General features: G+C 37.2%; 1 protein-coding gene across 7 annotated transcripts in view; it reads right to left on the reverse strand.

Moving 5' to 3' along the window:
* The window catches only part of MARCHF1 (membrane associated ring-CH-type finger 1), a 226,004-nt gene that overhangs the window by 17,451 nt on the left and 182,444 nt on the right, over positions 1-26,109 (reverse strand). For 6 of the 7 annotated variants that reach the window (XM_071431997.1, XM_071431996.1, XM_071431999.1 and 3 more), the window contains 2 exons: positions 18,054-18,133; positions 5,128-5,308 (listed from right to left, as the gene is read on the reverse strand). In XM_071431997.1, coding sequence (XP_071288098.1) covers positions 5,128-5,308; positions 18,054-18,133 — 261 coding nt within the window. Of the gene's footprint in view, positions 1-5,127; positions 5,309-17,033; positions 17,766-18,053; positions 18,134-26,109 lie in introns of all 7 variants that reach the window. The other variant, XM_071432003.1, reaches the window with a different exon arrangement.

Here is a 26,109-nt window from a genome sequence, read left to right on the forward strand (position 1 = left end):
AATATACACATTGTCCCTTGAGCCCAAAGTTATTTGCTATAATGACATGATAGCCAACAAGAAAGTAATAGCTTTGTGCCTTTGTGCATACTGGTGAAGTGTCTGACCCTACATATTGCAGGCAATTATTTGAGGCTACTGATGGTTTGAGACAGTTCACTGGAAGAAAGATAACAGTGGAGCAGGTTGCCTTGACGACAATATGTAGCGGCACCAGAAATCAAAGAAAAACGCAGGAGCTCCTTTGTGTTGAGGACTGCAAAATATTCATCCAATTGGGTGAAAAGGGAACTAGTCCCACAGCAAGTCCTGTGCAATTTGATACCACTTCTTATCACGAGCATTATTAGAAAACCACCGACAAAGGCAAGTGGTTCATACCTCACAGCACAGGGCAGTAAGAATTGAACAGCAAGCAGTGTGGTAATGACTGCCCACAAGTTTGGGGCTTTTTCTTGTGAGGCTCTTCTGGTCACATCTGGACCTGAGAGTTTACTCTGGAAAAAGTAGTTTCTAAGGGCCAGAACTTTTGATTTCAGAGCAGAATATCACAGAAATTTCACTGCAGGTTCTATGACTTTTGGCAGCGATCACCATACTCTTAAAAAAGAAATGTAAATATGAATTCCCAAGCTACTATTGAATCAAAAGTAAAAAAACACCCTTAACATATTTTGCCATCAGTAAATGTTTTAGGCATGCTATGAGGTTTTTTTTATATCATCATATAAGCAAATTCAGAATACAAGAGAGATAAACACTTAGAAGATATATGTGCACATTCAAAATAAATAAGATCAAGTTTATTTCATGATCAGCATTTACTTTGCTTCTGTTTAATTTAATAGAAACATATCACTCTGTACTAAAAGAACATTCTGAGTGCTCTATTTTTAAAAAGGCATAAATTCAGATACTCTTTCTATCAGAAAGAAAATTAACCTCAGCTGCTACATAAAGCTTCTGTAAACAAAAAAATTGACTTGCGCTTCCCTAATGACCAAGAGCAACCACATGGTAACAATGAGAAATATTGCTCATGCCTCACATAAATAAGACTTGATTTGTAAATCATTTCAAAAATACAACTGGGAGAGAAAATAGACATCTCTGACAATACACAATAACCTGTTGAGATGATGCATCAAATAAGACATCTCATCAGATATTAGACATCTTAAATAGACAGCAAAATTTAAATATGAAAAGTATTTTGAAGTATAGCAAGGCACTGTTGAGAATCTCCATTTAAAGACATTTTTGTGTTTAAAGCTCCTTTTAATTTGACCCTTTAATCCATTTCATTCTCACTATATTTTCATTCAATTCCTGTTTCTACTAGTCTTCAAACACCAAATTCAAGAGATATGAAATGCAGGTGTTAGTATCTAGGATTGCATCTTTTTTAAAGAAGAAGTGTTTTTCTCAGGTTTAACCTATTACCTGATAGAGCTCAATAAGGAACTCATGCAAGCTTCTTACCACTCCCTAATTCCCTCTGTGATAAAGTCACCTTTTAAATTCTGCAACATGGATTGCAGATGCTGAGAGGCATCTACAAATGTAACTGTATTATTTATAATGACAGACAGAGGTAACAGAGACCATGAGAAACAAACCAGAAACACTAAGCAATGCTTAATATTTAATCTCTATATTTATCTTGAGCTGAAGTAATTAGACCTGTCCAAATATATGGAACACTTGCAATGTCTGTTGATCAATGCTTAAAAGGATTACCTCAATGCAAAGACTCACTAAAATGATTAAACTGAGTTTTATTTGATGTCTGATGCTTTCAGGGATTCTCTAATTAAATAACTGTCACACATTGGCATAAACTTATTGATTTAATACTGACTATCTTAATTTATGTTAACTTTGTATATTCTACATTGTCACTAATGGGTGCTAACAAATATGGCATGATATTCCAAAATGATTGTGCTATAAAACCTTAGACTTTGACAAAAAAATCTGTTATGAAACATTGAAGGTGCATGAAGGGCTGAGGTATAAATAAAGATGGTAATTAATTTTTGAATTAAATAGTTTGTTTTATATTTAAATCATGCTTTTGTGATTCTGCAAAATACAAAACTATAGATTTCTGTAATTAAGTTTGATAGTCTGTAATTTTTTTTCCCTTCAGGAGGCCAGCAGTAGGAATTTTACAAAGACATTATGACAAAATTCATCACAATGAAACAATGCACAGACAGGAACCAAATTTTAAAATGTTGTATAATAAGTGATGAGAGAGATTACAAAACAAAAAGAACTGGTAAGAAGATGTGACCCTTCCACTTGTAGAATGTCACTTCAAATCCATGTTTAATGGCCATGGAAATTGCATCATCTGAAGCTGGACAGAAACTCACTTTAGGAAAAATAATTTCCTTTGTTTTTTTTAAGAAATTAGTCTCTTACGGAATTAAATAGGCACTCCTTTCTTGAAACCAAATATATGCTCTTCTGTTTAGGAAGCATGGAAAAGTAATCTGTTTTCAGAATTCCTCAAAGCTCATTAGCAAAATTAATAACTTTTTGGGGGTGAATTTTGCTGTTCCAGTCAGCATCCAACAAAGTTGACAAGAATTGTGTTGTTTTCAGATACATAACGTCCCTATCATCATGCCAAGAGGATTCCAGAAATTCAGAAATTTTGATTCACTGCTGACAGGCCATACTTAGGGGACTGAAGGTTCTTGAGGTCTAGTACAGAACCAAGCTTTAGCAAAACCCAAAGCTTTCAAGGTCTGGAAATCCCAGAGCCAGTAGTGTTTTTCAGATCCTGCATCAAGGAGACAGGATTGTGCCGAGCTTTAGTGTTAGGAGCTGCCTGTCCCACAGTACTTTGGTCACCACTCTCTGTGCCAGTCTTTTGAAAACATGGGCTCCCCAAGGAACGCCCCAAAACTGAGATTCTGGGCTTCATAAAAGCTGCCAAGAAATTTGACAGTGTTTAATCGGGACTTTCCACTTCTGCAAAATATGTAAGTTCTGACAAAAAAAAATCCTAAACAAAACAGTTTCAGTGATTTTTATAAAGGACATTTGGGTGGAAATTTGCAAGTCAGCTCTACTCATATGGCAGGTCTCATGATCACTTTTTCCTCCCTTACTTTGGCTTTGCTACAGCTGTTAAAATACTTGGTTTCCAAAACAGGTTCTCATAAACTGTTAAGTGTTTCATAAATTTGTGAACAATGGTGATGATAGTGCTCACACTTAGTAAGGATCACATGTTTAATTAAATGTAACACATGAAGGGTGTCACAGTTGAATGCTATAAACGCCAAAGGACAACTAATTTTAACTTTGAAATCTTTGGGAGCTTTGGTTTCTGAAATGGGCTTGACCTACAAGAAAGGATTAATAGTCAGAAGCTGGGTCCATCCTACACAACCAAATATTTGTTAGCATTGCATTTGAAGGGAGGAACGTTGCCAGCACAGACTGCCAGGCAGATAAACTACTTTTGAGTAGTGCTTTGAGCAGAAACAAAAAATCCTGCCTGAAAGAAGAGGGGAATCTTTTCTATGCAGAAATCTAAACCATACCTGAGAACCAATGATAAGCTGAATAAGGTGACAATCATTCAATTAAGAAATTGCAGACTTGTAGAAATTACATTACCACTCTAAAAGGGGGAGGAGATGTGGCACTGACCACACAGAGTTAAAAGTGCCTACATCTGATATCAAGTTATGCACATTTTTCACTCCTTTTCTCCTTGGTTGCTACAAATTTTATTTCCCTTTTATAAAAGATGCTGCATTATCTAACAAAACCAGGAAAACACTTTTGTTAAAAATACTAATATCTGTATATTTTCTTGAGAAAAGTAACTGTTGTGAGAGTACTTGTTAGATATTAAAACAATTTGGTTTGAAAATAGAAACATATAAACTGAAAAAAACCCCAAAGATATGCAACAGGCAGGGGGTTTATATACAATTATCTCATCCTGTCACATTAGTTAAAATCTATATGCAATTACTAAAACTGGAGTCAATATAATTGAGTTTTTAGCCATCTTTTTTTTTGTTTCAATTTCTAGTGTACATGGCCAGATCTACTTGGCATTTGAGAACTGTCTTTCCCTATTACAAGCTTTGCTTTCCAAATTACCCCGAATTCTCTCTTCAGAAGTGGTTTATCACCAGGGACTTAATAGAAAATTCGTCTGAATGGGAAGTGTGAAGAAATTCCATTGATTCTCCTTTCTCTGAACTACTGCTACCTGTGTAAGGCCAACAAAAACAAAATGTCGTTTGCCTTTAGAACACTACTATATAGGCATATGCTACTCCAAAGCAATAGTTGGTACATGTTTTTCATGCAGAAATTTATTTTAAATCAAAACTTGCCCAGCTCCAGATTGACTCAAACTTCAAAGATTCAACAAGACTCCAGAAGGATAAGAACATTTTAAAATACAAATTCAAAGAGAAACTATCCACTCCAAAGAAAACAGAACCCACATATGTTTAATAAATTCTTCACCTTCCCTATACTGACAATCTGTGTAGCATTTTATTGATTTATCTTAGAAAACAGATGAGTGCAGATAACACACATTTGACATTCAGGATGCAAAGTCACCCTGTCTTTTCAATTCCATTAACTAATTTTAAAGCAGAAGTGATTAATTTGCCCATGAGTGTCACAGCTACAACAGATGCAGCTAAATTGACTGTGTTACTTCATAACTGCTGTCTCCACATGGGTATAAGCATCATTCTCAACCAGAAGTTATGGGCTTCATGTAAAAATTGCTGGGTGAACTGGACTGTGTTAATCAGGAGCAAAATATGAAAATATTTCTTTCTGGCTTAAAAATACGCAGATGAATTCATAACAAAAAGCTGACGATAGAAAATCTAAACCAAAAGACCATTATTTGTGCATTTATATGTATGTGTGAAGAAAGCAAGTCTTTAGTCAAATTCCCTGCTGCTGAAAATTAACCAGCTTATATGTAAGAATAAAATCACCGTGACTGATTACCAGCAGCAAATACAACGCCATTCTGGACAGATGTTTCTTTAACTGTGCTGGCAATTTGCACAGCCATCCTGGAGCTCTGAGCCCTGAGGACAATCAAACTCCAGAGCAGCCTACCTTGCGCAGGGGCTTGAGCTTGGTCTCCATGATGAAGTCGTACTTGCAGAGCTCGCAGCAGCGCGTGTCCGAGCTCTTGATCCACTGGTGCAGGCAGGCCTGGTGAACAAAGCGCAGGGTGCCCGTGCAGCGGCACGGCGTGATGAGGGGGCTTTCATCATCTCCCTCACAGTGACAGATCCTGACAGGAAGGACAGCAAGAGAGAGTCAGCCAGCCTGCCAACCAGCAGTGCAAAGGCACTGGCTTATTTACACTGCTTTCTCATCTTCAGGCTTGACATTCAAAAGGTGCCAGGTATATGACCTTTCAGATGAAGGCCTAGGAACATACTCCTTGTTTCTTTCTGCCATTTAGCAGCTTCTCGTCACTTAGTTATTATTTCTCTTTGAATTTGCTATGTGGTCTGAGGGTGAATCAATAGAAATAACAGCTTTTCCCTTTTATGCATAGCAAAACCTTTAAGACAAATACCAGAGCGGAATAGTTCTCGGTCTGTAAGCAATGCCAATAAATCCCTCAAAGGTAGAGAAATCTAACCCAAGCTGAAAATATCCAGCATGTGAAGTACAAAAAGTTTATAGGATATTTCTCTGGAGTTACACAGTTAAAGAATCAGAGAACTGTTTTGAGTACTCTGGAGTCATACATATGGCACAGCGTGTACACACACGCACACTTTTTAGGAGACAGGTTTGAAAAGTCATGGTAATTTTTTTTATTCCTCACTGTCTCTCTTAGGCAGACAGCTGCATTATCTCAGAAAACAAAAACTACTCTGTAAGCAGACCCTAAGATAGAGGTTGGCCCAGAACTGTTTTACCTTATGATGGGATACAGAGCTTTTCATGTTGTGGTTTTGCATCAAGTGATCAGTGTTCTAACATCATCATCTAAAGGGCTTCTTCTGTGACACATGTCCAGATGTTCTGCTGATTTTCCCCTCTTCTAAACAATCTCATGATCACATCAGGAAAATATTCACCCATCAAAAACAATGTCAGACTTATTGGCAAGCATCTCTTTGAAGGCAGAGAAAGCTTTACAAAGAGCAGAAGGCTTAACCAAACACCTGAAGTTAAGGAGGTTCACCTCAATGAAGAGTAATTCCTTCCCATCCCCCAGCCTAGAAAAACACAACAAAGCACCCAAGGTCTAATGAGTGCATTTAATGTCAAGCTGTCATGCAAGTGAAAAAGAAAAAAAAAAGAAAAAAAAAAAGTTAAAAATAAAAATCTGAAGCCTGAGAAATACTATTTCAAAATAAAGAAGTAGCAGTAGCAGCACAGATCCTGTTGTCACACAAATAAAACTTATTACTTCGGAACAGCACCCTCAGATGGTGCAGATGCAGAAGTGTCTGAACACATCTGAGGAATAACTCACCCTTTTACAGAGAAATCTGTGACTGCACAACACCTCTGGGGTAGGAGAGCTTCAGGATAAGGTTGTCTTCCTACTGGGAAAAGCAGGAGTTGCTGAGGTATGTCAGGAGGCAACCTGACAAAGATATCCCAGGAAAGACTGGCTACTGCACAGCTCTGAGGCTACCAAGACTATAAGGAGGGGAGCAGGGAATTCCAATGTCTCTACATGAAAGATCTACAGATCAAATCCGGCAGCTCCACTGTTCTTCTACAGTGCAGCCCAGAGCCATGAGAAAAACCTATCTATGATAATGGGAAATCTGAACAAAGTGGCTTTGCTGGACATACAGAAATAAAGAGACCAAAAAACTCCAACAGATAAATGAAGCTCCGAATACCTGGTCCACAAAAGCCACGTTTCAGTTTCTGCAGTGGTGCTTGCACAGGATTGCATGCCCCACAGCAGTGGAGAACAAATTACCCACAACTTCCTTCTTGCACATGTTCATTTTTTGAGACACATTTTACAGGAACTCAATTTACAGTCTTGTCTTTACTAATCCAGCTGAGTTAGGTGCATCAGTATCTTAGTTCTTAGGTGGGAATTGCCTATATGGTGAGCCTCTTAGCTTAAACAGAACTATATTTTCAAAACACTGAATAGTTATTTTTCTAACAAATGCATTCCCAACTGAGAGTTACATAAAAAACCATAATTCTCTTTTTAAATTAAAACTATTCCCAAAAGGAAGACCAACATTCTTTGTTCATTTAAATTCCAGCCATACATAATTTACTTTACGGCCTTAGCATTTAAACTATTTAGAAATTAGACAACTAAGCTATGGACCCAATAGCTTTTTTTCTACTACTGCCAAGATTGTTTAAAATTATTTTCAGAGGCTAAAATACAAACCTAAAATTCCACTGGGATCTTCAAATAAAGTGACACTGCAAATTTGAAATGAATACAAATAATCCTTAGTAGAAATACTTCTATAGAAAAATTCGATATGCGTTATACATTCTATTTGGGCTTTCCTTGTACATAAATCACAAGCCAATTGTACAAACAACAGGGTGACACTAAGAACTCACAGTAGGAATAAGCTCAAACTAAATATTCTAATGGCCTCTTCTAGCTTTATAACCATGAAATACGTAATGAGAATTAAAACAAACTTCACTAGGAATTAAAGTCCAGAGAAAATGACCAAAGGCATGGCTTTCATTAGCTTGAATGCTCTTTGGTCTCTTTGATGCTATTTAACTTTTTGTTATTTGTTTACCCAGAAGAAATTAGCTTAAAAGATGACTGTGTACCTAAACTCATAGTGACAGTCTAAAGATTTTTGGTGCCCAACACCTGTGGTAGCAGACTGTTGGCTAAATGCTAAAACATCTTTTAAAGACTTGGAGCAGGTAACTTGCTCTGTCTTCCTCAGCCATTAGAGTTAAACCACAATTTTGTGCCTCTTTTCTCTTTGATGTGTTCATCTCTAATGTACATCATAATTATCACAAAACAGAGAAAGTTAACTGTTAATGATGGCTTTGAGAAGTTTGTTGTGCAAACAGAATGGAGGTAGGGATACAAAGCACAGACATATCTGAACCATGTCTGAACCAAGCTGGAGGTGGAGAACTTTCATTCTAGTTTCCTGTTGTCAATGATCACAACTGTTTGAAACATTCATGCATCAAATTGATTATTTAGCTCACTGAACTTGTTCTGAGAATAAAATTTGCGCACATACTTTAGAAATTAGCTCAATGGAAAAAAAACCAAAACTACTCTCTATGATAAAGATAAATATATATAATTTGCTAAATCTATACTGATGTATTTACATTTTGTAGCACAGCACTGATCATTGTTAATAGCTTCAGTTTTAGCTGGTCAGACACACCTACAGAATTTACATACTCTTCTCAAATTTTTAGTCCTTTAGTAGATAAATCGCCTTTATTATAGAGAAATACCTTTGACTATTTTTTTTTCTGACAGCTTAATGCTTTAAGGATTCTTGTCTATGAACAGGACCTTTTTTTTCCAGGGAAAAAATGAGCAGAAGAGTCCAGAGGAGCTTTTGTTCTATGAATCATGTGTATACTAGAGATACCTAAGCCTTTAGATGATCTTCTGATTGTGATACACAAAATTTTGTGTGTGTATTTGTATGCACCCACAAACATATCTCTACACACTGAGATCACAGAATATCTATATTTCTTTCAATAAAACTCACTGTGAATCCTTATGAAACAATACTCTGACAGTGCTGTCATCCTTATGCATAAGTTTTTGGTTTATGTTATTTTAATTACCCAGCATATATTTTTCTAGCACAAAATTTTTTCTATAACCTTCAGCAAACAGATGTACCACACACAGAAATTAATGCTAACACTGTGCATACATGAGAGGAAAAATGAAAAGCAAAAAAATTCTTTGAAGGATGTCTTTAAACAGCAGGTTCATGTATATAATGCAACAAATTAAGGAAAGTATATTTCAGAAAAAAATAATAATGTTAAAACTGAAAAAAATCAATATTTGTGAAAGATTTTTCATAATTCATATAAAAACTGTTGCAGAGCTCTTGTATGTTCCTTACAAAACATATTGCCACCACGTATATATATAAACAAAAGGAATTTCTTATTGGATCAAAATGATGAGATGCAGCTAAAGAAAGCACTCGGAAGTGAGGCATCCTCAGAATTTAGTGTCGTCATACTGTCTTAAATCCCATGACTATTAATTGCTTTCCCAAGTTTTCCATGGTCCTATTCATTGCAAAAGATAAAATGCAGAAAGTTAAGTATGAAACCAGTCTACAACTTTCAGGCATTCCTAAGGTCATTGGATTTTGGCTGATTTTCAGAAAATCAGATAGAGTTATCTTGGATGCCTGACCATCATTTGTCATCAAATTAAGACTTGTTGTCTTCCATATAGACAAACATAATCTCAGTTTAAAGGGTCTAAAATCAGTATAGAACAAGGAAATCACCTGGAAAGCTTTCAGGTTTTCCCAATAGTTATTTATTCTGGCAAAATGATAGTAATTGAAATTACAATCTAGATGGTTAGCATCTAAGCTGCTTATTGCAGGAGATACAGGCAGATTCCAACAGATTTGTAGCTTTTTCTTCATGTGCAGTTAACAGTTTTACTCTCATGAAAGAGAATAGCTGCTAATCTCCATCCACACTGGAAACCCATCGGTTTCCCTAACCTGTCATCCATTAATCCACCTGACTCTTTGGAAATTAAGCAAATAGGCTGATCCCTGTGTCTTTGTAGTGAAGTGGAAAACACACTTATTCTGCAGGAGTCCTGTGGGATTTAGTGCTCCACTCCTACCCTGCCAGCAAGTGCTCCTCTGGGACAGCATCTACCCAGCTGATTCCCATGGATGACTACTGCCAAAGGAAAGTGATGAAGAATAAGAATCATTCAGCAAGTCCCTGCTTCTGCTGCAAGCCACATTGAGAACCTTGTCACCAGGAGCAGTGCTGGAGGGAAAGTGTTTACAGTGATTCTGCATCACCAGAACTCTCTGTGGATCCCGTATTTGCAATTGCCCTCCCTACCTCAGTACCTGGTAAAACTGTTAACGTTGTTTTTGGCCATTGAACATAGACCAAGGGTTTAGCTACAGAAGCTTTTACAGACTTCCTTGAAAATACACAAGGTCAAATTTTACCCTCATTAACAAATGTAAAATGTAGGGGAACGCCTCTGAGCTTTAAAAAATAGAAATGTATATGGGGGCATGGGCATACTGATAATGATGTGCAATAATGTTTAAGGGCTATAAATTATGTAATTATGTAAAACTTGTATTGTTCCATGATTTTCTGGGAGCTGTACAGCTATGTCCAGCTAGCATTACAGTGAAATTGTAACAAATCTCTTTTAAAAAAGTAGCTAGTGCTAAAACCTGGGGTATCTACACCAGACTCATCCTGGTGGTGTTCCTTTCATTTGAAACGGATTTTAGACTGGACCGGGAATACACTCTGAGACAAATTCTCAGTGTGGTCTAAGCCATGGCAAAAGTAAGGTTGATCAGATGTGCCTCAAAAGCAGGCTCCTTATCTGAACTAATGGAGGCCCCTTCACTCACCAAATTAGGAGGAGCTACATGGTGACTGTGGCATGTTTACACCAGCTGTGATGCAATTTATAGGCAAACTGAACTAAATTAACACAGATGCCTAATAACCACACTGTCTTTTTTTTTTGAAGATGGAAGAACACCGGTACAAGAGAAATACTTTGGAACTTTTAACACATTTCCTTAATAAAAGAGAGAAATATTTTCTCCATATAAATATGCTCAAGAAAGATAATACCTATTCCAGAAATATTTTTTTGGTGAGATATTATTGAAAATCTTGCCCTTCACTGGAAAGCACATATGAACTCATAATGGTTAGGCAAAGAAAAACTTTTACTCTGTTTGATGGGTACATCTCATCACTGTATCTCACTGTTGCTAAAGAGAGCTTAGTCAGGAAGAAACAGCAGAGCTGAAAAATGTTGGAGCAAGTGAATCCCTGGATTTGATTTTTGGCTGTGGGGATTATTAGCTGCCAGCATGAAATGCCATGAGCTCCTAGGTTATCTTAATTGGACCAAAAGGATGCAATTTCCAAGAATTGCAAAAGGATGCACAAAATTGCTGTCGCTACTGTTTGATTTTTTCTTAGGAAAACTATTCTGTCCAAAAAAGGTCATTTTCTCTTTTGCCAATTTATAAATTCCTTACAGTACTTTTAGACAGTTAGAATCTAAAATAAAACAGCTTTATGAAGAACTCACAGCAAGTAATTTTCATTCATAAAAAAAATCCACAAAAATATGGAACTCTGCTTATGCATGGTTCATCACTTGGGAAAAAAAAAGGTTAAATTCACGGAATATGTTCACCTTGCAATAAGCTATAGAGTGCCATGTTTCTCTTGCTTTCATTTTACAGGCTTTTCTTTTTTTAAATCTCATTTCCATTCTTTCCACCTTTAAATCACCAAGTAATCTAAATGACAAATTGGTCTTCCTCTCCATTTAAACATGGTGCGAATGAGGCACATTAATTCTCCACACCAAATGTAATCCATTTGTAGGTCTCCTCCCTGTCACTCCTGCCCTTCCATTATGCTATACAGTCAGCTGTCTTTACCCGACTAGAGGAAAAACCATTTTTAAAATGTTGCACCACACTAGTGGAATTTCTTAAGGGCCTAGCTCATAAAGCTTTCTTTTCATTTCTGCAAAAGTGATGAGAATTTGTAAGAGCCCCAAGAGCAAACAACATTAGTGAAAGCACATAAATATTTTATTTTGTGGACATTTCTTGTCTTTCTATTAATCTTTCTTTATAGGTGATAAATAGGATATCGAAAGAGTTACAAGTAATTGCTGCCTCAGATGCATGGTTAGTGCAAGATACATGTCTGACAAGATTTACTGCACTGAACAAGTTCAAAGAACTAGGGACTGCATCTCAAAACAGGATATAGATTTCCTCCCACCCACCTAGTGAAAACCAAGGCTTTAAGGAACTGAACTCCATTCAAAAAATATGCAAGCTTTAAGTATTTAATAATGGGACCTTTAAAACCAAGGATAACTTTCTAACAGGAGGCTGTGCCATTTCATTTATTTCCATTAAAAATAATAATAAGTTCTGAAAGAAACAAGCAGAAAGAAGGACTCAGTTCTCCCCCAGACAAATGAGCCTAATCACAACAAAGACATACTTGCCTTACTTTGGCTCTCCTTGCATCCTTGTGAAGCATGGAGAGCTTCCAAAAGAGACTGCAGAACCAGATGGCTGAAGAGGTGACAGATGGGGATTTGAACCATCAGGCAGATAATAGAATTAACCAGAATTTCATATTGCTCCAAAGACTGATGAACCACCAGACCATCAAGCAGAGGAGGAGATTCCTCAAAAAGCAAAAATCCTTATCAAAAAGTCACTTTGCAAAAAATAAAGCTCTGAACAGGAAAGTAAGCAGCAGTCACAGGTTTGTGGGTTTTTTTGAGAAAGGGGTGAGGAATCTACATGCAGGACAAGATTCAGAGACTTAGCTCCTAACATGCTGAGGTCACAAGGTACACACTAATATCCCAGGGAGAAACAGGATAAAAACTCTCCAGTCAAACACCACAGTCTGGAAGTAGAACACCTTCCATTTTATGGTGATTTTAGAAGGCTCTGGATGGTACTTCAAGTCTACATGTTCTGCATTACAGTTTCTTAACTGGATCCAACAACAAGGTTTCAGCATAAGTATTTAGAATGAGTGTTAAAATTCAGTGGTAGAATTAGAACCTATATATCTATCTTCAACTTTCTGTTTTTTCTTGCTCAAGGACTTATTTCCTATCAACCCCCTTTCTGTCTTCTGATCTCATGAGCACTCTTCTACCTGAATATTTCAGAATGTAAGTAATTTCATGAAAAACACATTTTTTTTGCATGTCCTACAAAATAATACTAAGAAAAGAAAAACCCTGCTGAAACACTTGATTTCACAAGAGAAAACTACATAATCATATTGCCTCTTGTCAGGTGCAGCATAGACTATTTCTTCCCATCTATAATTGTGCTAACACAGAAAAATGCCCATATTAGTATTTTCCTAAGTTTTTAATGGCCTTTTAATTAACGCACCAGATTTTAAAAAACTGTTTTTTAAAAATTATGCTTGAAATATACTCTGCAGATCTCATGAGTCAACCTCATAATCTTCTTTACTTCTCCCCTTCCCTACTGTTGTGCCCTACTCCTCAAATGAGAGCCTGCCATTTGAATGACTTTCTGCAGTCAAGTATGAGTTCATTCAACAAAATCAAAATTTGACTTCCAGTAAGCCTTTTTTTCAAAGTGAGAAACTCCACTTTATTTAAGTGCATGTGTTTTTGCTGAAATGACTGAATCAGCAGTACAAAAAGATTGTACACCTGTACACCAAAACCCTAACTAGTTAAACAGAAAATATCTTTCAACTATATCATCAATAATAAAAATACCACAAGATATATTCATAATCAATACACAAAGCACTTATGATCCACTATGGTAATATCAACTACTCAATTTTCTTTTCTTAGTGATTTCCATGTGAAAATCCATGGGACCAACTTCTCACAATCCATTCACTTTGTCATATCCAATACAGAGCTGTTCCCTTTGGGGATTATCCACATGCAGACCAAAGAAAGCTATTTCTGAGGCTGTGCCTCAAGCCATGGCAACTTCCTTGATAAGGTATATATGAAGAAAATCTCAGGAACAGAGCAACTTCGAAAAAGGAGTCTAACTGTATGATTTAGAAAGCCTAACCTGTCAATCTTTAAAAAAAGAAAAAATTAAATTAGGTGCCAAAACAATGCAGCATAGCCAGAACTTTTGTTATATCTCAGAAGAAGAAACCTTGCCTCCTAATGGACTTCAGGAGAAAGTAGTTGTCCAGGGAAGAGACTGTAAAGGTCAGGATTGATGCCATGACATTTTTTCAGCAGTTTGGAAAGAATCAGTGACACTAGAAGGGCAAATAATTCCCTGAAATGACCAAGAGGTTCCCCTTAGACTAGCTGAAGAACATATTGCACAATGGTACTGTACTTTATCTAAAATGTGCTTATACTGGAATTGAGTGTGCACTGTCACATTCCAGCTCATGCTGATAAATGCAGAGTGAAGAAATTGTCAGCAATCCATGAGGAAATGAAGGAAAAAGTTGCCTACCCAGAAACTGAAAGACAAAATAACTGTTGCCAAGAGACGTTTATGATCCCCGTTCCTCTGCTATTTCCACACAACACCATTTAGGTGAGGACCATTCCTCTCAGCCAGTGCTGTCATATCAACTAAAAGATATGAATAGCTAGGATGAAAAGCTTGAAGAAACCCCCCAGGAAAAAAAAATTTCCACATCACAACCAGTGACTATGCTAACCTAGTCTTGGCATAAACAAAACCGCCCTCTTTTTTCTATATCTCATGCAGAAAAATGGGGAGTATATGTGCACATCTACACTGACATACAATTATTTATTTGGGTTTTGTTTCAGATTGGAGGTTGTGAATTTTAAAAAGAAAACATACCACAGATCACAAATCAATGACGTGCATGGACATGTCCCAAGAAATAGAAACTGCAGAGTGTGCTAAATTGGTAGTAAAAAGATGTCTTCCTTTTTCTTCAGCTGTCTACAAACTGATTAAGTAAGACAACTTATCAGCTATAAAAAATTAACAGGCTTTTGATTTTGCTGTTTTTCCTAGATGTATTACAGTCATTATGATACATCTGATAATGACAACAACAAAAAAATAGTATTATCCCTGACATAGAAAAATGTGTTTCTGACTGGCTTGAGAAATTTTGCAGAACAGGTCTCATCATCAATCATATTAAGTTTAATGCTGGTTGTTCAAAGAACATCTCCACTGATACTGAGCCTAAGGGTGCAACCTATCAAAATTTTTCAACTTTCCTCAACTAAATAAGAGCCTGGCTGAAAAGTCTGCATGCACATCCAAAACGTCCATCCTTGAACCAAGCTCCAAAGCTCTTGCAAAAAGTGCCTGAAAAATTATAATAAAATTCAGTGGTTTGAGAAGACAAATAAAAGACTGGGATTCATCTGAATTTGCTTTTCATCTGAAAGCAAATTCTAAGTTTGGCAACTTGGGCAACAGCTAGGACTAATCTACATAATGCATTTATAGAACTTTATATAGATACATATACATATATATAGAGAGAGAGATATACACACATATATATATATACACATAGACATATCTATATATATAGAGAGAGATACATATATATATATATATATAGTGTGTGTGTATATCTATATACTCACACACACCTTTATTTATTTATTTGTGTAATTTTTACTACAGTATGATGAAGTCCATTGTGAAGACCCATGCTGAAGTGGCATTTCTCAGGTTTTGGGTAACTCAAACTCTTAACATTATCAAATGACCTGTTATGTATGTACTGCGTGTATTACACTGGATCTTCAATATGGGTAGTTCAGAAATAGAAAACAACACTGAAGCTGTTGTAGTTACCTGTGTGCACCTCTGCATCATGCCCTGTAGATAAATTTCAATAACATGGTTTATCACTGTTGCTGTTTCTTTGCATTTCCATAAGGCAGAGAGAACCCAAGCCTGGTCCTAATACATAAACTCATGCACAAACACAGCTGGACTTTGAAGAACTTTAAATTACTAAGACAGACAGTGGATAGACAGTGGAAAAGTGTGGTTTTGCTTGGTAAGTATAAAAAGGAGTGCATAGCCCTAGCTGTGTTAGTCATGGCTTATATCTTCTGCTGCAAAAAACCCCACAAAATACCTGCATATTACCTTTTTTCTTTTCAGAAATAAGATCTTTGCAATGTTTCACTAAGTTAAAGCATACTGTGAGACTGTATGATGTGGCATCATGAACTTCCTCATCCTCTGTTTACATTTCCACACAAATTCTTCCCAGCAAAGAAAAGTGAGAAGTTTTGGGTTACCATATGAAGAAACTAAGCTTGATTTCCACTTTGCAGATGAGAGCCAGTGCTGGCTCACAAGCTTGGTGAGGGAGAAAAAAGGAAATACTTGTTTCAGTTCTGTTAGGCTTACGGGATGGTGCATTTTTATCTACCACTGAAGTAAGTAACTCAAGTGTTCCCAGCTGTGTACTCCAGATTTGGATGTTAGCCCAGAAGTGGCTAGCTTCATCTCATTTCCAGGGTAAAATGCTCACCTTCTGGTTACATGGTTCACACCGGGGCATCAGATTGCCAGAGGCCTGAACTTCTGAACTAAAGAGAACTCTTGGCGTTGCCTTTTCTTTCCCAAAACTTATTTTGCTGCTTATTCCGCCCAATCACTCTTTTGTATCACTCCAATCCTTAAGAGTGGTGACTGAACAAACAGCCCATACACATTCACAGTGTGGAAGTGTTTGGCAGTGCAAAATCACAGACAAATCATGCCCCGCTATAGACATGTTCTCCAGGCACCATCCACTGGCTTCCTGAGGTAATGGCAACTCTAAGACCATAAATTAATTTCTTATAAGTTATTGAAAGATTATATAGGGAGACCAAAGCTGGATTTGAACTGATCACTTAAGGAGGAATAGTTCCATATCCCACTGTATTGAGCTATCTGGCATCCTGCTCCATTCTCCTGCCTCTGGCTGGAGATTTAAAAAAACCCAATACTCTGCCAGAGGACAGAGTGGGTCCATCTTCATGGAGCAAAGACAAACATTTGATTCCCTTGTAAGATTACTCTTTTTAAATAAGGGAAGTATCTCTTCACATTGAGATATGCTAACTTCTCTGTAGCAAAGGCTCTTTGTTATTTCCTGTGGCCTGCCTAGCCTAGTTTATTACTGAGAAATAGTGACAGAAAGCAGTCAAGGGAAAGGCACTCAGACCGTGGCAGGGAGAAACTCCTCTTAAGAAAGCTAAATCCTTCTTATTAGGGACTAACCTGCATACTTCTAAATCATCAGACCAGTCATCATACAACACTGGAAGCTTCTGAGCAGCATGAGGCACAGTGGGCCCTGCCCCAGCAGGTGCTCCATGATCTGGGGCTGCCAGAGCATCGCTGCCAGAGCCTGCCTCTGCAAAGGAGTCCTTCGTGTGTCTAAGGAAAGGCGCAGGCTGCCGGTCTCTGTGGGAGCTTTTCCCTTTGCTTTTCCCACATTTTCTTGAGGAAATCTTTGCTTCCTGAGATGATGCTGAAGACTGTGATTCCTTAAGCCTTGAAATCCTTCGGCGGTGATTTAAAGTAGGATTCTCAGGGTCAGACACCTCTTGTTTCTCTTTTCCCATTGTCCCCAAGGTGACAAGTTCAACAGCATTACTGTTTGAGGACCCATCCTGGTTACTGCATGATCTATTATTTCTTCTCCCTCTCCTGGCCATCCTGGCCTTTTCTCTTGCTCTCCTCCTAGCTTGAGCCCACTGACTCTCATCCGAAGATGATGATGAATCAGATGCATTCCAGCTGGATCTCGGAGGCTCAGGATGCAATTTACAGTTTCTGCCCTTTCCTTGCTTTTCTGTGTGCTCACCATTGTCTCCAGTCTCTTTTTTCCGCCTAAACCTTCGTTTTATGAGCTTCTTACTACCCGGCTCCCTATTAGGAGGGGCCAGAACCATGACAGGGGTTGCATGCTCAAGCTCATCTTCTGACAAATCATGCAAGGTAGTAGATCTAGACAAAGCAGTAAGCAAAGGAAAGGGATGGAAATGGGAAGGGTGGGTGGAAAGAGAAATCACACAGACAAAACAAAAAAAAAGAATGAGAATGAGAACATGAATTTTAATACAAAAACATGAGACTAAAACACAAAAACAAAACCAAAACAAAGAGAGATCAAAAGAAAACTAAAGTCTATGTCCATTATGAATAAAGTTAAGCAGAAGCAAGAGCTACATAATATCTAATAAAAGCAACTAACAAGTATCAGCCAGATGAGAGTATATTTTTCTCAGCACATACCTACAAATGTCCTGAGTGGAGGGGCAGACAGATAACCGAGATTGACTCCTGGGAGCTGTTCCTGTTGTAGGACTGCTTGCCTGTTGAAATAAGTTAGACAGTTTGGAATCTTTGTCCATGAAATACATTGCAGATATTTTACTGCTTTGCCACATGATCACAATATTAAAACAACTATTTCTGCTGTTCATAGTGTGCTGTTGAACACATAGAAGCTGGCAAAATACAGGAAGCTTGAACAAAAGTGAAACCAATTTGTGGAACTAAGTACGACTGAAGTGTCTGAGCTCTTATTCGCTCATGACTACTTTTTGTCACTGTTTGAGGAAGCAGCTTTTAGCATTTGAATTTTCATTTGGCTCTAATGTAAATGTCTGAAGGGAAAATGTCTGGTTTTCTTTTGTGCAGTCAACCAACCATGATAATGCCTTTCCAAATCACGTGAAGTGCATCTGCGATACATTGAGTGAAGAAGAACCCAAAGCTAACTTAGGTTGAGTGGACTGATGAAACAGCAGGAAGAATAGAGTGTGTTTTAAAAGGTTTTGAAGGCAATCAGATCTTCTAGAAGAGCTGAAAATGTTAAAATGAGATGAGCCAGAAAAATTCAAAGTGCAGGCTGCATCTCTACAGAGCTGATCACATTCTCAAACAGCAGAAGAGATATAAAAATGTTTAGTATGTGACATTTTGCTCATAAGGTTGTTGCTACAAATTGCAGATTCAGTTACCCAATACTTTCACTGAAAACATACTTTGATGGTGTTAACAGCAAACCATTTCAATCTGCCTTGCTATCTACTGACAGCGGAACTGTATGGAATCCAAATGTAAATCCAAGGCATTGTGATTCTTCAGGATCCCTCACAAGACACAGTATTGTGGGAAGTGGGTTCAATACACATCACTCTTAAGGCTGTGACCTTCCTGCAGCTGATCAGGGGTATTGGCTTTTACTGTGCAACCCCATCCAGCCCACTGTGATCACCACTTCCAAATGCAGACAAAATACTACAAGCCTCACAATTCCACAAGATCAAGGACCAGATGCAAGGGAAGGATGACTATTAAGAAAGAGCACAAAGCACAAATCAAATAAAGATGTAAAGCCTGTTATCCAAACCTTTTGTACTAGCAAACCAAATTCAGTCAGATAATTGAAATTATTTCTAGCTCGACTTCCACAGACATTTTTGTGGTGTTAAAAAGGTGTTGGAAAATTAGTAGTACAAGCAAAATAATTATAAACAGCAAGTACCTGCCAACACTTCACTTTTAGCTGAGGTTGTCAATATCCATTCTATTTAATGCATACATATTTTGGAAACATCAGTCACCCCTATGTGGATTTTTGCTTTTATATGGGTACCAGCTGAGACTTAGGAATAGTGCTTTTGCATGAAAACATTCTTCTAGCTCCTGGAATTCAAGTAACCATTTTTACCTGTTGATTAATATTGCAAAAGTACACCAAAACCACCAACAATATTACTAATTCTTTACTTCTAGTTCCATGAATGAAAATCAGATATACAACAACTAAGCCAAAGTGAGCAATTAAATTGATAAATTGACACAATCCTTGTGTTGTAGGTTTTTGCCTTGTCTGGATTCACCATCAAAGGAGGAATGTTAATGTGTATACATGCAGTGTCATGCTGGAAGAAAAGGACAAGTATCTGTGAGAGAAATTGTATTCCACATCTCCTTTTCTACAGAAGCAGTATTTCAATTATATGCATTGGGACAGAGTATGAGTGTTTCTTACATACATATTGGAAACATACGTTAGATGCATGGTTGGGTATATAATCTCCTTCCATCTCAGCCTCTGCGATTAGCATTAGGTAATTAGGCATGTCTTAAGCTACTTAATGAGGAAAGATGCAGACATCAGCACCAATAACTAATGTTATTGGGTTACAGGATGCTGCTGCATGAAGAAACACCCCTCCAGACTAAGCCCCAGTGGAAAGACTGGTGAAGAAACCCAGCCCCAGAGTTGAGTGAGGAATCCTGGATTGATGCCTCATGATGCGCTCATTTCTTTTTTCCCCTCACAGCTCCAGGACTGTTAACATTGCTTCTTTTGGGATCTCTGTACTGCAGGGGTTTGGCCTGGTCTTAAATGGTGGTAAGGTCAACTCCATGCAGTAAAAGGAATTTTTACATCACCTTGCCACCGGCAATATCCTTTGAAGGGATATGACTAAGCTGGCCCAGCAACCATACAGTAGGTCTGCACAAGTTCAAGGAACTTTCAGCAGCTATTAAAGCAGGAAGCCAGCTAGACAGTTCTTAAGTGAGCTGAAATAAAGCCAAAATGAAACAAGCTCCTTGAAAAGCTTTTACACTTATGATTTGGAACTGCAGACCAGCAGAAATCTAATTATTTTAAAATAAGTTTACATTATCAGCTTGACTACTTAAATCTTACATTTCACTTTCAACTGTCAAGAGGTCTGGACTGTTTCAGCCCTGCTCAGTCAAATTTACTTTCTAGTTACCCTGTGCCAGCATGATGCTATGTTAATTGTACATAACTCATAGGAAAGTTTATTTCCTTCAAAACCAATTTATATAAATATCTTTTACAAAATGAATGCTTTTTGCTTATTTATCTAAGCCCTATTGGAGCAAACATGACAACTGGCAGGCAAAAAGCCAATGCACCATTTAAGTCTTCAAAAACAAAGCATGACATTCAGATTTTTACCTGTGATCAAATAGAATTAATTTAATTTTTACAACTTTGTAACACGATTTTTAATCTGTATTATCTAAATTGATATGCATTTATCTACCTTTAATTAGCTTTTCATGGTAAAATCATAGATTCATAGAATTCCAGGTTGGATGGAACCTCAAAGATCACCCATTCTAACCTTTCTTGGCAAAAACACAGCGTGGACAACATGTCCCATCACCCCGTCCAGCTGAATCTTAAAAGTGTTTTCATGGAAAAAAAAAATGAACTGATGGAGCGAATTCTAAAACCACAAAGGTTAATGCTTCTGATATTAATTTTCTGTTGATTTGTGCCCCTCACAGGAAATGGAGACCCTTAATTTATAAATAGGTCCAGTCATTGTAAATTAAATAGGAGTGGAAGGACCTGCTAATGTCAGGTCTGTCCTTGCTACCACATGTTAAATGAATTTAAGAATTCACAGCTAGATGAGCTGTTTTTAAGAACCTGTAAATTTCAACTCAGTTGGATGCCTAGTCCAGACCTCTATGCCCAAACCCCTTTACTTTTTCATCCTACCCTGTTCTGACAGCAGTAACTGTATCTGCTTTCTGCTACCAGCACTGTCTCTAGGTTTACCCCAATTCTTTTGGCAATATTCCCTCTTTGCCATCTCTTTTACAAGCCATACATCCCAAACTAATTTTAAAAATTTAAATAATAATATCTCTTAAATTCAGTCTGAGAGCAAAGATATCTAAAGGTGCTTATAGGGTAGTGTGTTTACAGAGAAAATTGTGTATTTTCAAGGCATATCTGACAAACCAGAACATGATAATTTGAATATATTCTGCTCATGTCTTATCAGTCCAGCTCTTTTGGGAATGCATATGCAGCAGATGTTGGAAACAGTCTCAAGCAGACAGATCTTATTGCTGTAATTGCCATCCCATTGCTATTTTGCTATACAGCACACCGAATATTCTGAGATATTGTATTTAGTGAACAGAGGGATCAAACTGATGCTGAGGACTCCAATTCCACCCAGGAGGCTGAATAACAATTTTTTTAAAATAGTATTCCTTGAATGAATGTCTTCTTCAGACAGGTATATTGTACAGCTCACTGGAATGGGAAAACTAAACAAGCACTGTACTAATTTTATCATAACAAATTACATCAGTAGCAGAATTAAATGTCATAATTCAAAATAAAGCTGTCTCTCAATTAATTTATAAGCAAGGCAGCTCATTTCTCTATGCCATCAGTACAAGGAAGAGGTCTAAGGGATAATGCCAACTCCAGCTGATCAGGTTTGGCATTTCAAAAAGATTGTTAGGAGAGAGAGATTCCCCAGTCACCACCTTCTGCTGTCTCGGCCAGTTTAGATGAACTCTCTTGTCAAGGATTTGCAATTCAATTAACAGACATGACAGGGCACTCATCCATAATTATTTTTGGTATGTTGGAAGTGTGCTTTTCAAGCAGAATACTGGTAAATACAGAGTTTTCAGGATAAGTGAGATGATAATCACTTACCCAACAAAAAGGGACTTCAGTGTCACACACATGTGTCTGTGTTAGAAAACCAACAAAGACAGAAATGGGGTACAGAAATAAGTACAACTGGTGAAAACAGTAAGATTTTCAAACCAAGGCTACCTTTACTTAAGTGTTCAGGATCTGGTAGAAGTTTCCAGAAAATAAAATAAAAATAAAAATAAAATTAAATTAAAATAAAACTAAAATTAAGGTTAAAATAAAATAAAATAAAATGGGGGAAAAAAGGTCCTTAGAGGCCATCTATTGCTTAACCTGCATGTTGAAACTACTGCAAGAACATGAGTCAAGTTGTGCTCTTCCTAAGAACAGAGAAGGGATCTGCTTCAGCTTAACAGAAAAGCTGAGTAAAAGCAGATTCCAGAAGTGCAAAGAATCACATACTAAAGGAGTGAAGCTTTAAATTGAAAAACCAGATGATGTAATGGACAGATTATATAAAATGGCCTCACAGCTATCACCAGGAAGGTTAATGAATCCTCTCCTGTCTCTCTTCTGAAGAGAAGCATTTCCAAAAGCTGGTCAACTTACAACAATGCTGAAGCAGAAAGCTGCAGGCAATTGATGGGTGATAGGGCAGACAGGGAACATGTCTCAGGCTTTTACTCCCCTGCTGAGTTTTCTCTAGTAGCAGTGATGCATCACAGAGTACTCCAGATCCCACCAGCCATCATAGATAAAAAGCTGAAACTCTATCCTATTTCAAACACAGCACACAAAGAATGGTTCCCTCAGAAGATCAGAGCAGTTTGTCTGGCTATAAGCTCAGCAGGAGACCCAGTCTGTGTATTTTAATCTGAAAATTTCTGCTTTGTAAACAACATAACGTTCTGCAGAAAACATCCACCTTTATGAACTTTTATGTGGACATCTCCTCAGGTCTAAAAAGTTCCAAAACATGATGAAGATGACCCAAGGTGGGAGTTTTTACAAGCTCGGTCTTGATGGCATCTAAAATTTGTGTGCATGGGTTTGGGAGAGGGGGTTTCTGCATTTTGGTTTGTTTGGCTGTTATGTTTTTCTTTTCTTTATTTGTTTCTTCATGATAGAGTTCTTGCTTTGTGCTCAGATTTCAAAGTTGTTTTAATCTGATTGATGTCTTTACAGCAACTGTTACATTAATTGGTAACTGAATTTCTGTTGAATTATCTTTCACAGATTTTCTTTTTCAGTAACTTCTTGCATAATTCTTCTCTAAACCTTTTCTTTCTCTCCTTTCCTCCTTCCCCTCCTTTCACCTGCCTCTGAAGAGAAGGAATTAAGGGAAAAGTAACACACAAGGAAGGAGCAGAAAAATCCTTCGGATTCTGCCAAATAACACCATTCAGCACCTCTAAAAGTCAGTATGATTATATTATAAAATAGTTTGAAATCTAAAATCAAACTTGCAAATGGCAAATCCGTACTATCATTTAAAAAATGAAGCAAACGAGTAATTACAGCTTTAACTTGTAAATTCAATCAGCTTGTTTAAGTTGTTTTATCCTGCCTTACTAATCTATGTTAATCTTGAGTTTCATGGTACAGGTTCAACTAAAAAACCCACTTTTTCTATAGGCATAGAAGCATGGCTAACTAAGCTTTGAATTATCAAATGGATTATAGTATGCAAAAGCCTTTGTATCATAGCCACACAGTATTTTTCATTCATGAGTCTCTTTAAGGATGCATCTTTCTAGTCACTATCACTTTCTTAATAAAAATATTTCATATTTCTTTAAAAAAATATAGGTAATTGGAAGAAAGGATGTGCCAGGTTTTATTCAAAAGGTGCAGAGCCATGAGATCAGCAGCTTTTGACTGTGTAGAGGGAGCTAAATGGAAATTTAGCCTATAGGAAAGGTGAAGCACAAAACCTGCATTTTCTTTGTTACTGGATTTTGTGGCACTTTATTTCTAAAGGTAGGCAGTACTCAGAGAGCCACTTAGAATTTCTGTTCCAAAGAGGGCATCTGCTTTCACACATCCCTCTATCTGCAAGACTGAAACCCTCAAAACATTCCTATAACCTAAACAGCTTTCACTCAGATGACATTCCTGCCATGCTCTCACAAGCGTGTGTGAGTGCACACACCCACCATGTTCCTCCTTGGGTCTGGTGGACTGTGCAGGAGACAGACTGGATAAAATCCCATCTGTGAGGATACCATTCTTGTGTTTGAACAACCACATTCTGGTGTGTATTTGATGTCTGTTCATTCCAGCCCTAAGGGAGGAGAGAAGCCTAAATATGCCCAAGCAAAAGAGTTGTAGTAAGAATATTGAAATGACTAAACGAAAGAAGTGAAACCCTGAGAATGCATCATTGTGAAAAACAAGAGATATTGTATTTTTATGAAGAGCAATAAACATAAAACTGCATGACTCCCCTAATTTTTTACCAGTGTAGAAACAAAGTTTGCTTAACTGAATTTGTTTATGGGACAAATACGCAAAATGTGCTTCTGAGTGCCATGGTGAAAAAACAAATGCCATGCAAAGACTTCCAGAGTATATATGTACCAGGAATGTTATGGGTCATAATTACTATTTATAATTATGGAAATAATTAATTATATATAATAAGCATATGCAGTAACTTGCATACTCCATTTACTAAAAACAAATCAAAGCTGCTTCTGTATGATATTGGCTATCACAGGATAGGACTGAATTCTGTCATAACAGAAATTAAAATTATATATGGGCATGAGTGAGCTTTTATAAAAACATAAAAATTGTGGCACAACACATTCCACACATATATGAAGTTTTATCTGGATGTGTCAAGATATGAACTATTTTCTGTTGGTTGTCCCCATGTATTTAATACCATCATATAAGCATGCAATTTCATTCAGTTCAATTTTCAGGCAGACTTAGGTAAATTCTGCTGCCATGCCTTTTGTTAAGCTTATTGTAAACAAAGAATAAACTGTATGGACAAACTACAAAGTATTCCCTATACATAGAAATCAAACATTCATAGCTACGAGTTTTAAAAAGTGCAGAAACAGCTACTATGCAATGGATTTACTTCTAGTCTTTGGTTTTCTGCCTCTTTTTTTGTGTTCAAAATGAATTCTGTTCTGATGAAGAAAATCTTTTCACTAACTTGTTTACTTTGCACTGTTGTTTTCAATAAATGAGATCTAAGTGCTAGGTTAGTCTTCAGCTTTCATGAAAATGATTCCGTTTATGAGCAAGAAGAATGATTTGATGACTAATGTAACATTTATACTCATATTTTAATGCCAGTTTTGTATACATCATATTATCTACTGTAAAAGCACTTATGAAGGCTGACATTTTATGCTTTACAAGAGCGAGGACTTTTTTTTTCTTGATTTGTTTTCTTTTTTGAAAGCCCTAAGTTTTCCCTCAGTTACTCACTACAATAATCTAGAACCTACACTTGGAAGGGATAGAGCTTCGTGGTTCCTTGAAAAAAAGCAGCCACCAATCTGGAAGAGAATTTTCACTTGTGATTAGCATGAAATTGGCCAAGAAGAGTAAGAACTATGGATCAACTTGGAGCATTGTAGCTGCCTGTAGCAAAACATAGGGGGTCACACAACTGGTCTTTAGGATTCAGTCATGAAACAATCAATTATCTTGGAATGCTGCAATCCTAGTTCTGGCAAACAAAGTCCATGGTAAGAACTTCTTTAAAAAGAACATTGAAATTCCTTTATGTTTTTTTCACCATGAAACCTACCAGGAGATACTATGTGCTCTCTGTTGGTGTCACTGCCTTAGACATGGTGATGTTTGGACATTACAAACACTTAGAGTGTGTAATAGTGAGTTCTGCTTCAAGCTGGGCAA

The sequence above is a fragment of the Agelaius tricolor genome, unplaced genomic scaffold (genome assembly GCF_023055355.1).
Source record: "Agelaius tricolor isolate 1412-34295 unplaced genomic scaffold, bAgeTri1.0.p SCAF_8, whole genome shotgun sequence".
NCBI lineage: Eukaryota > Metazoa > Chordata > Aves > Passeriformes > Icteridae > Agelaius > Agelaius tricolor.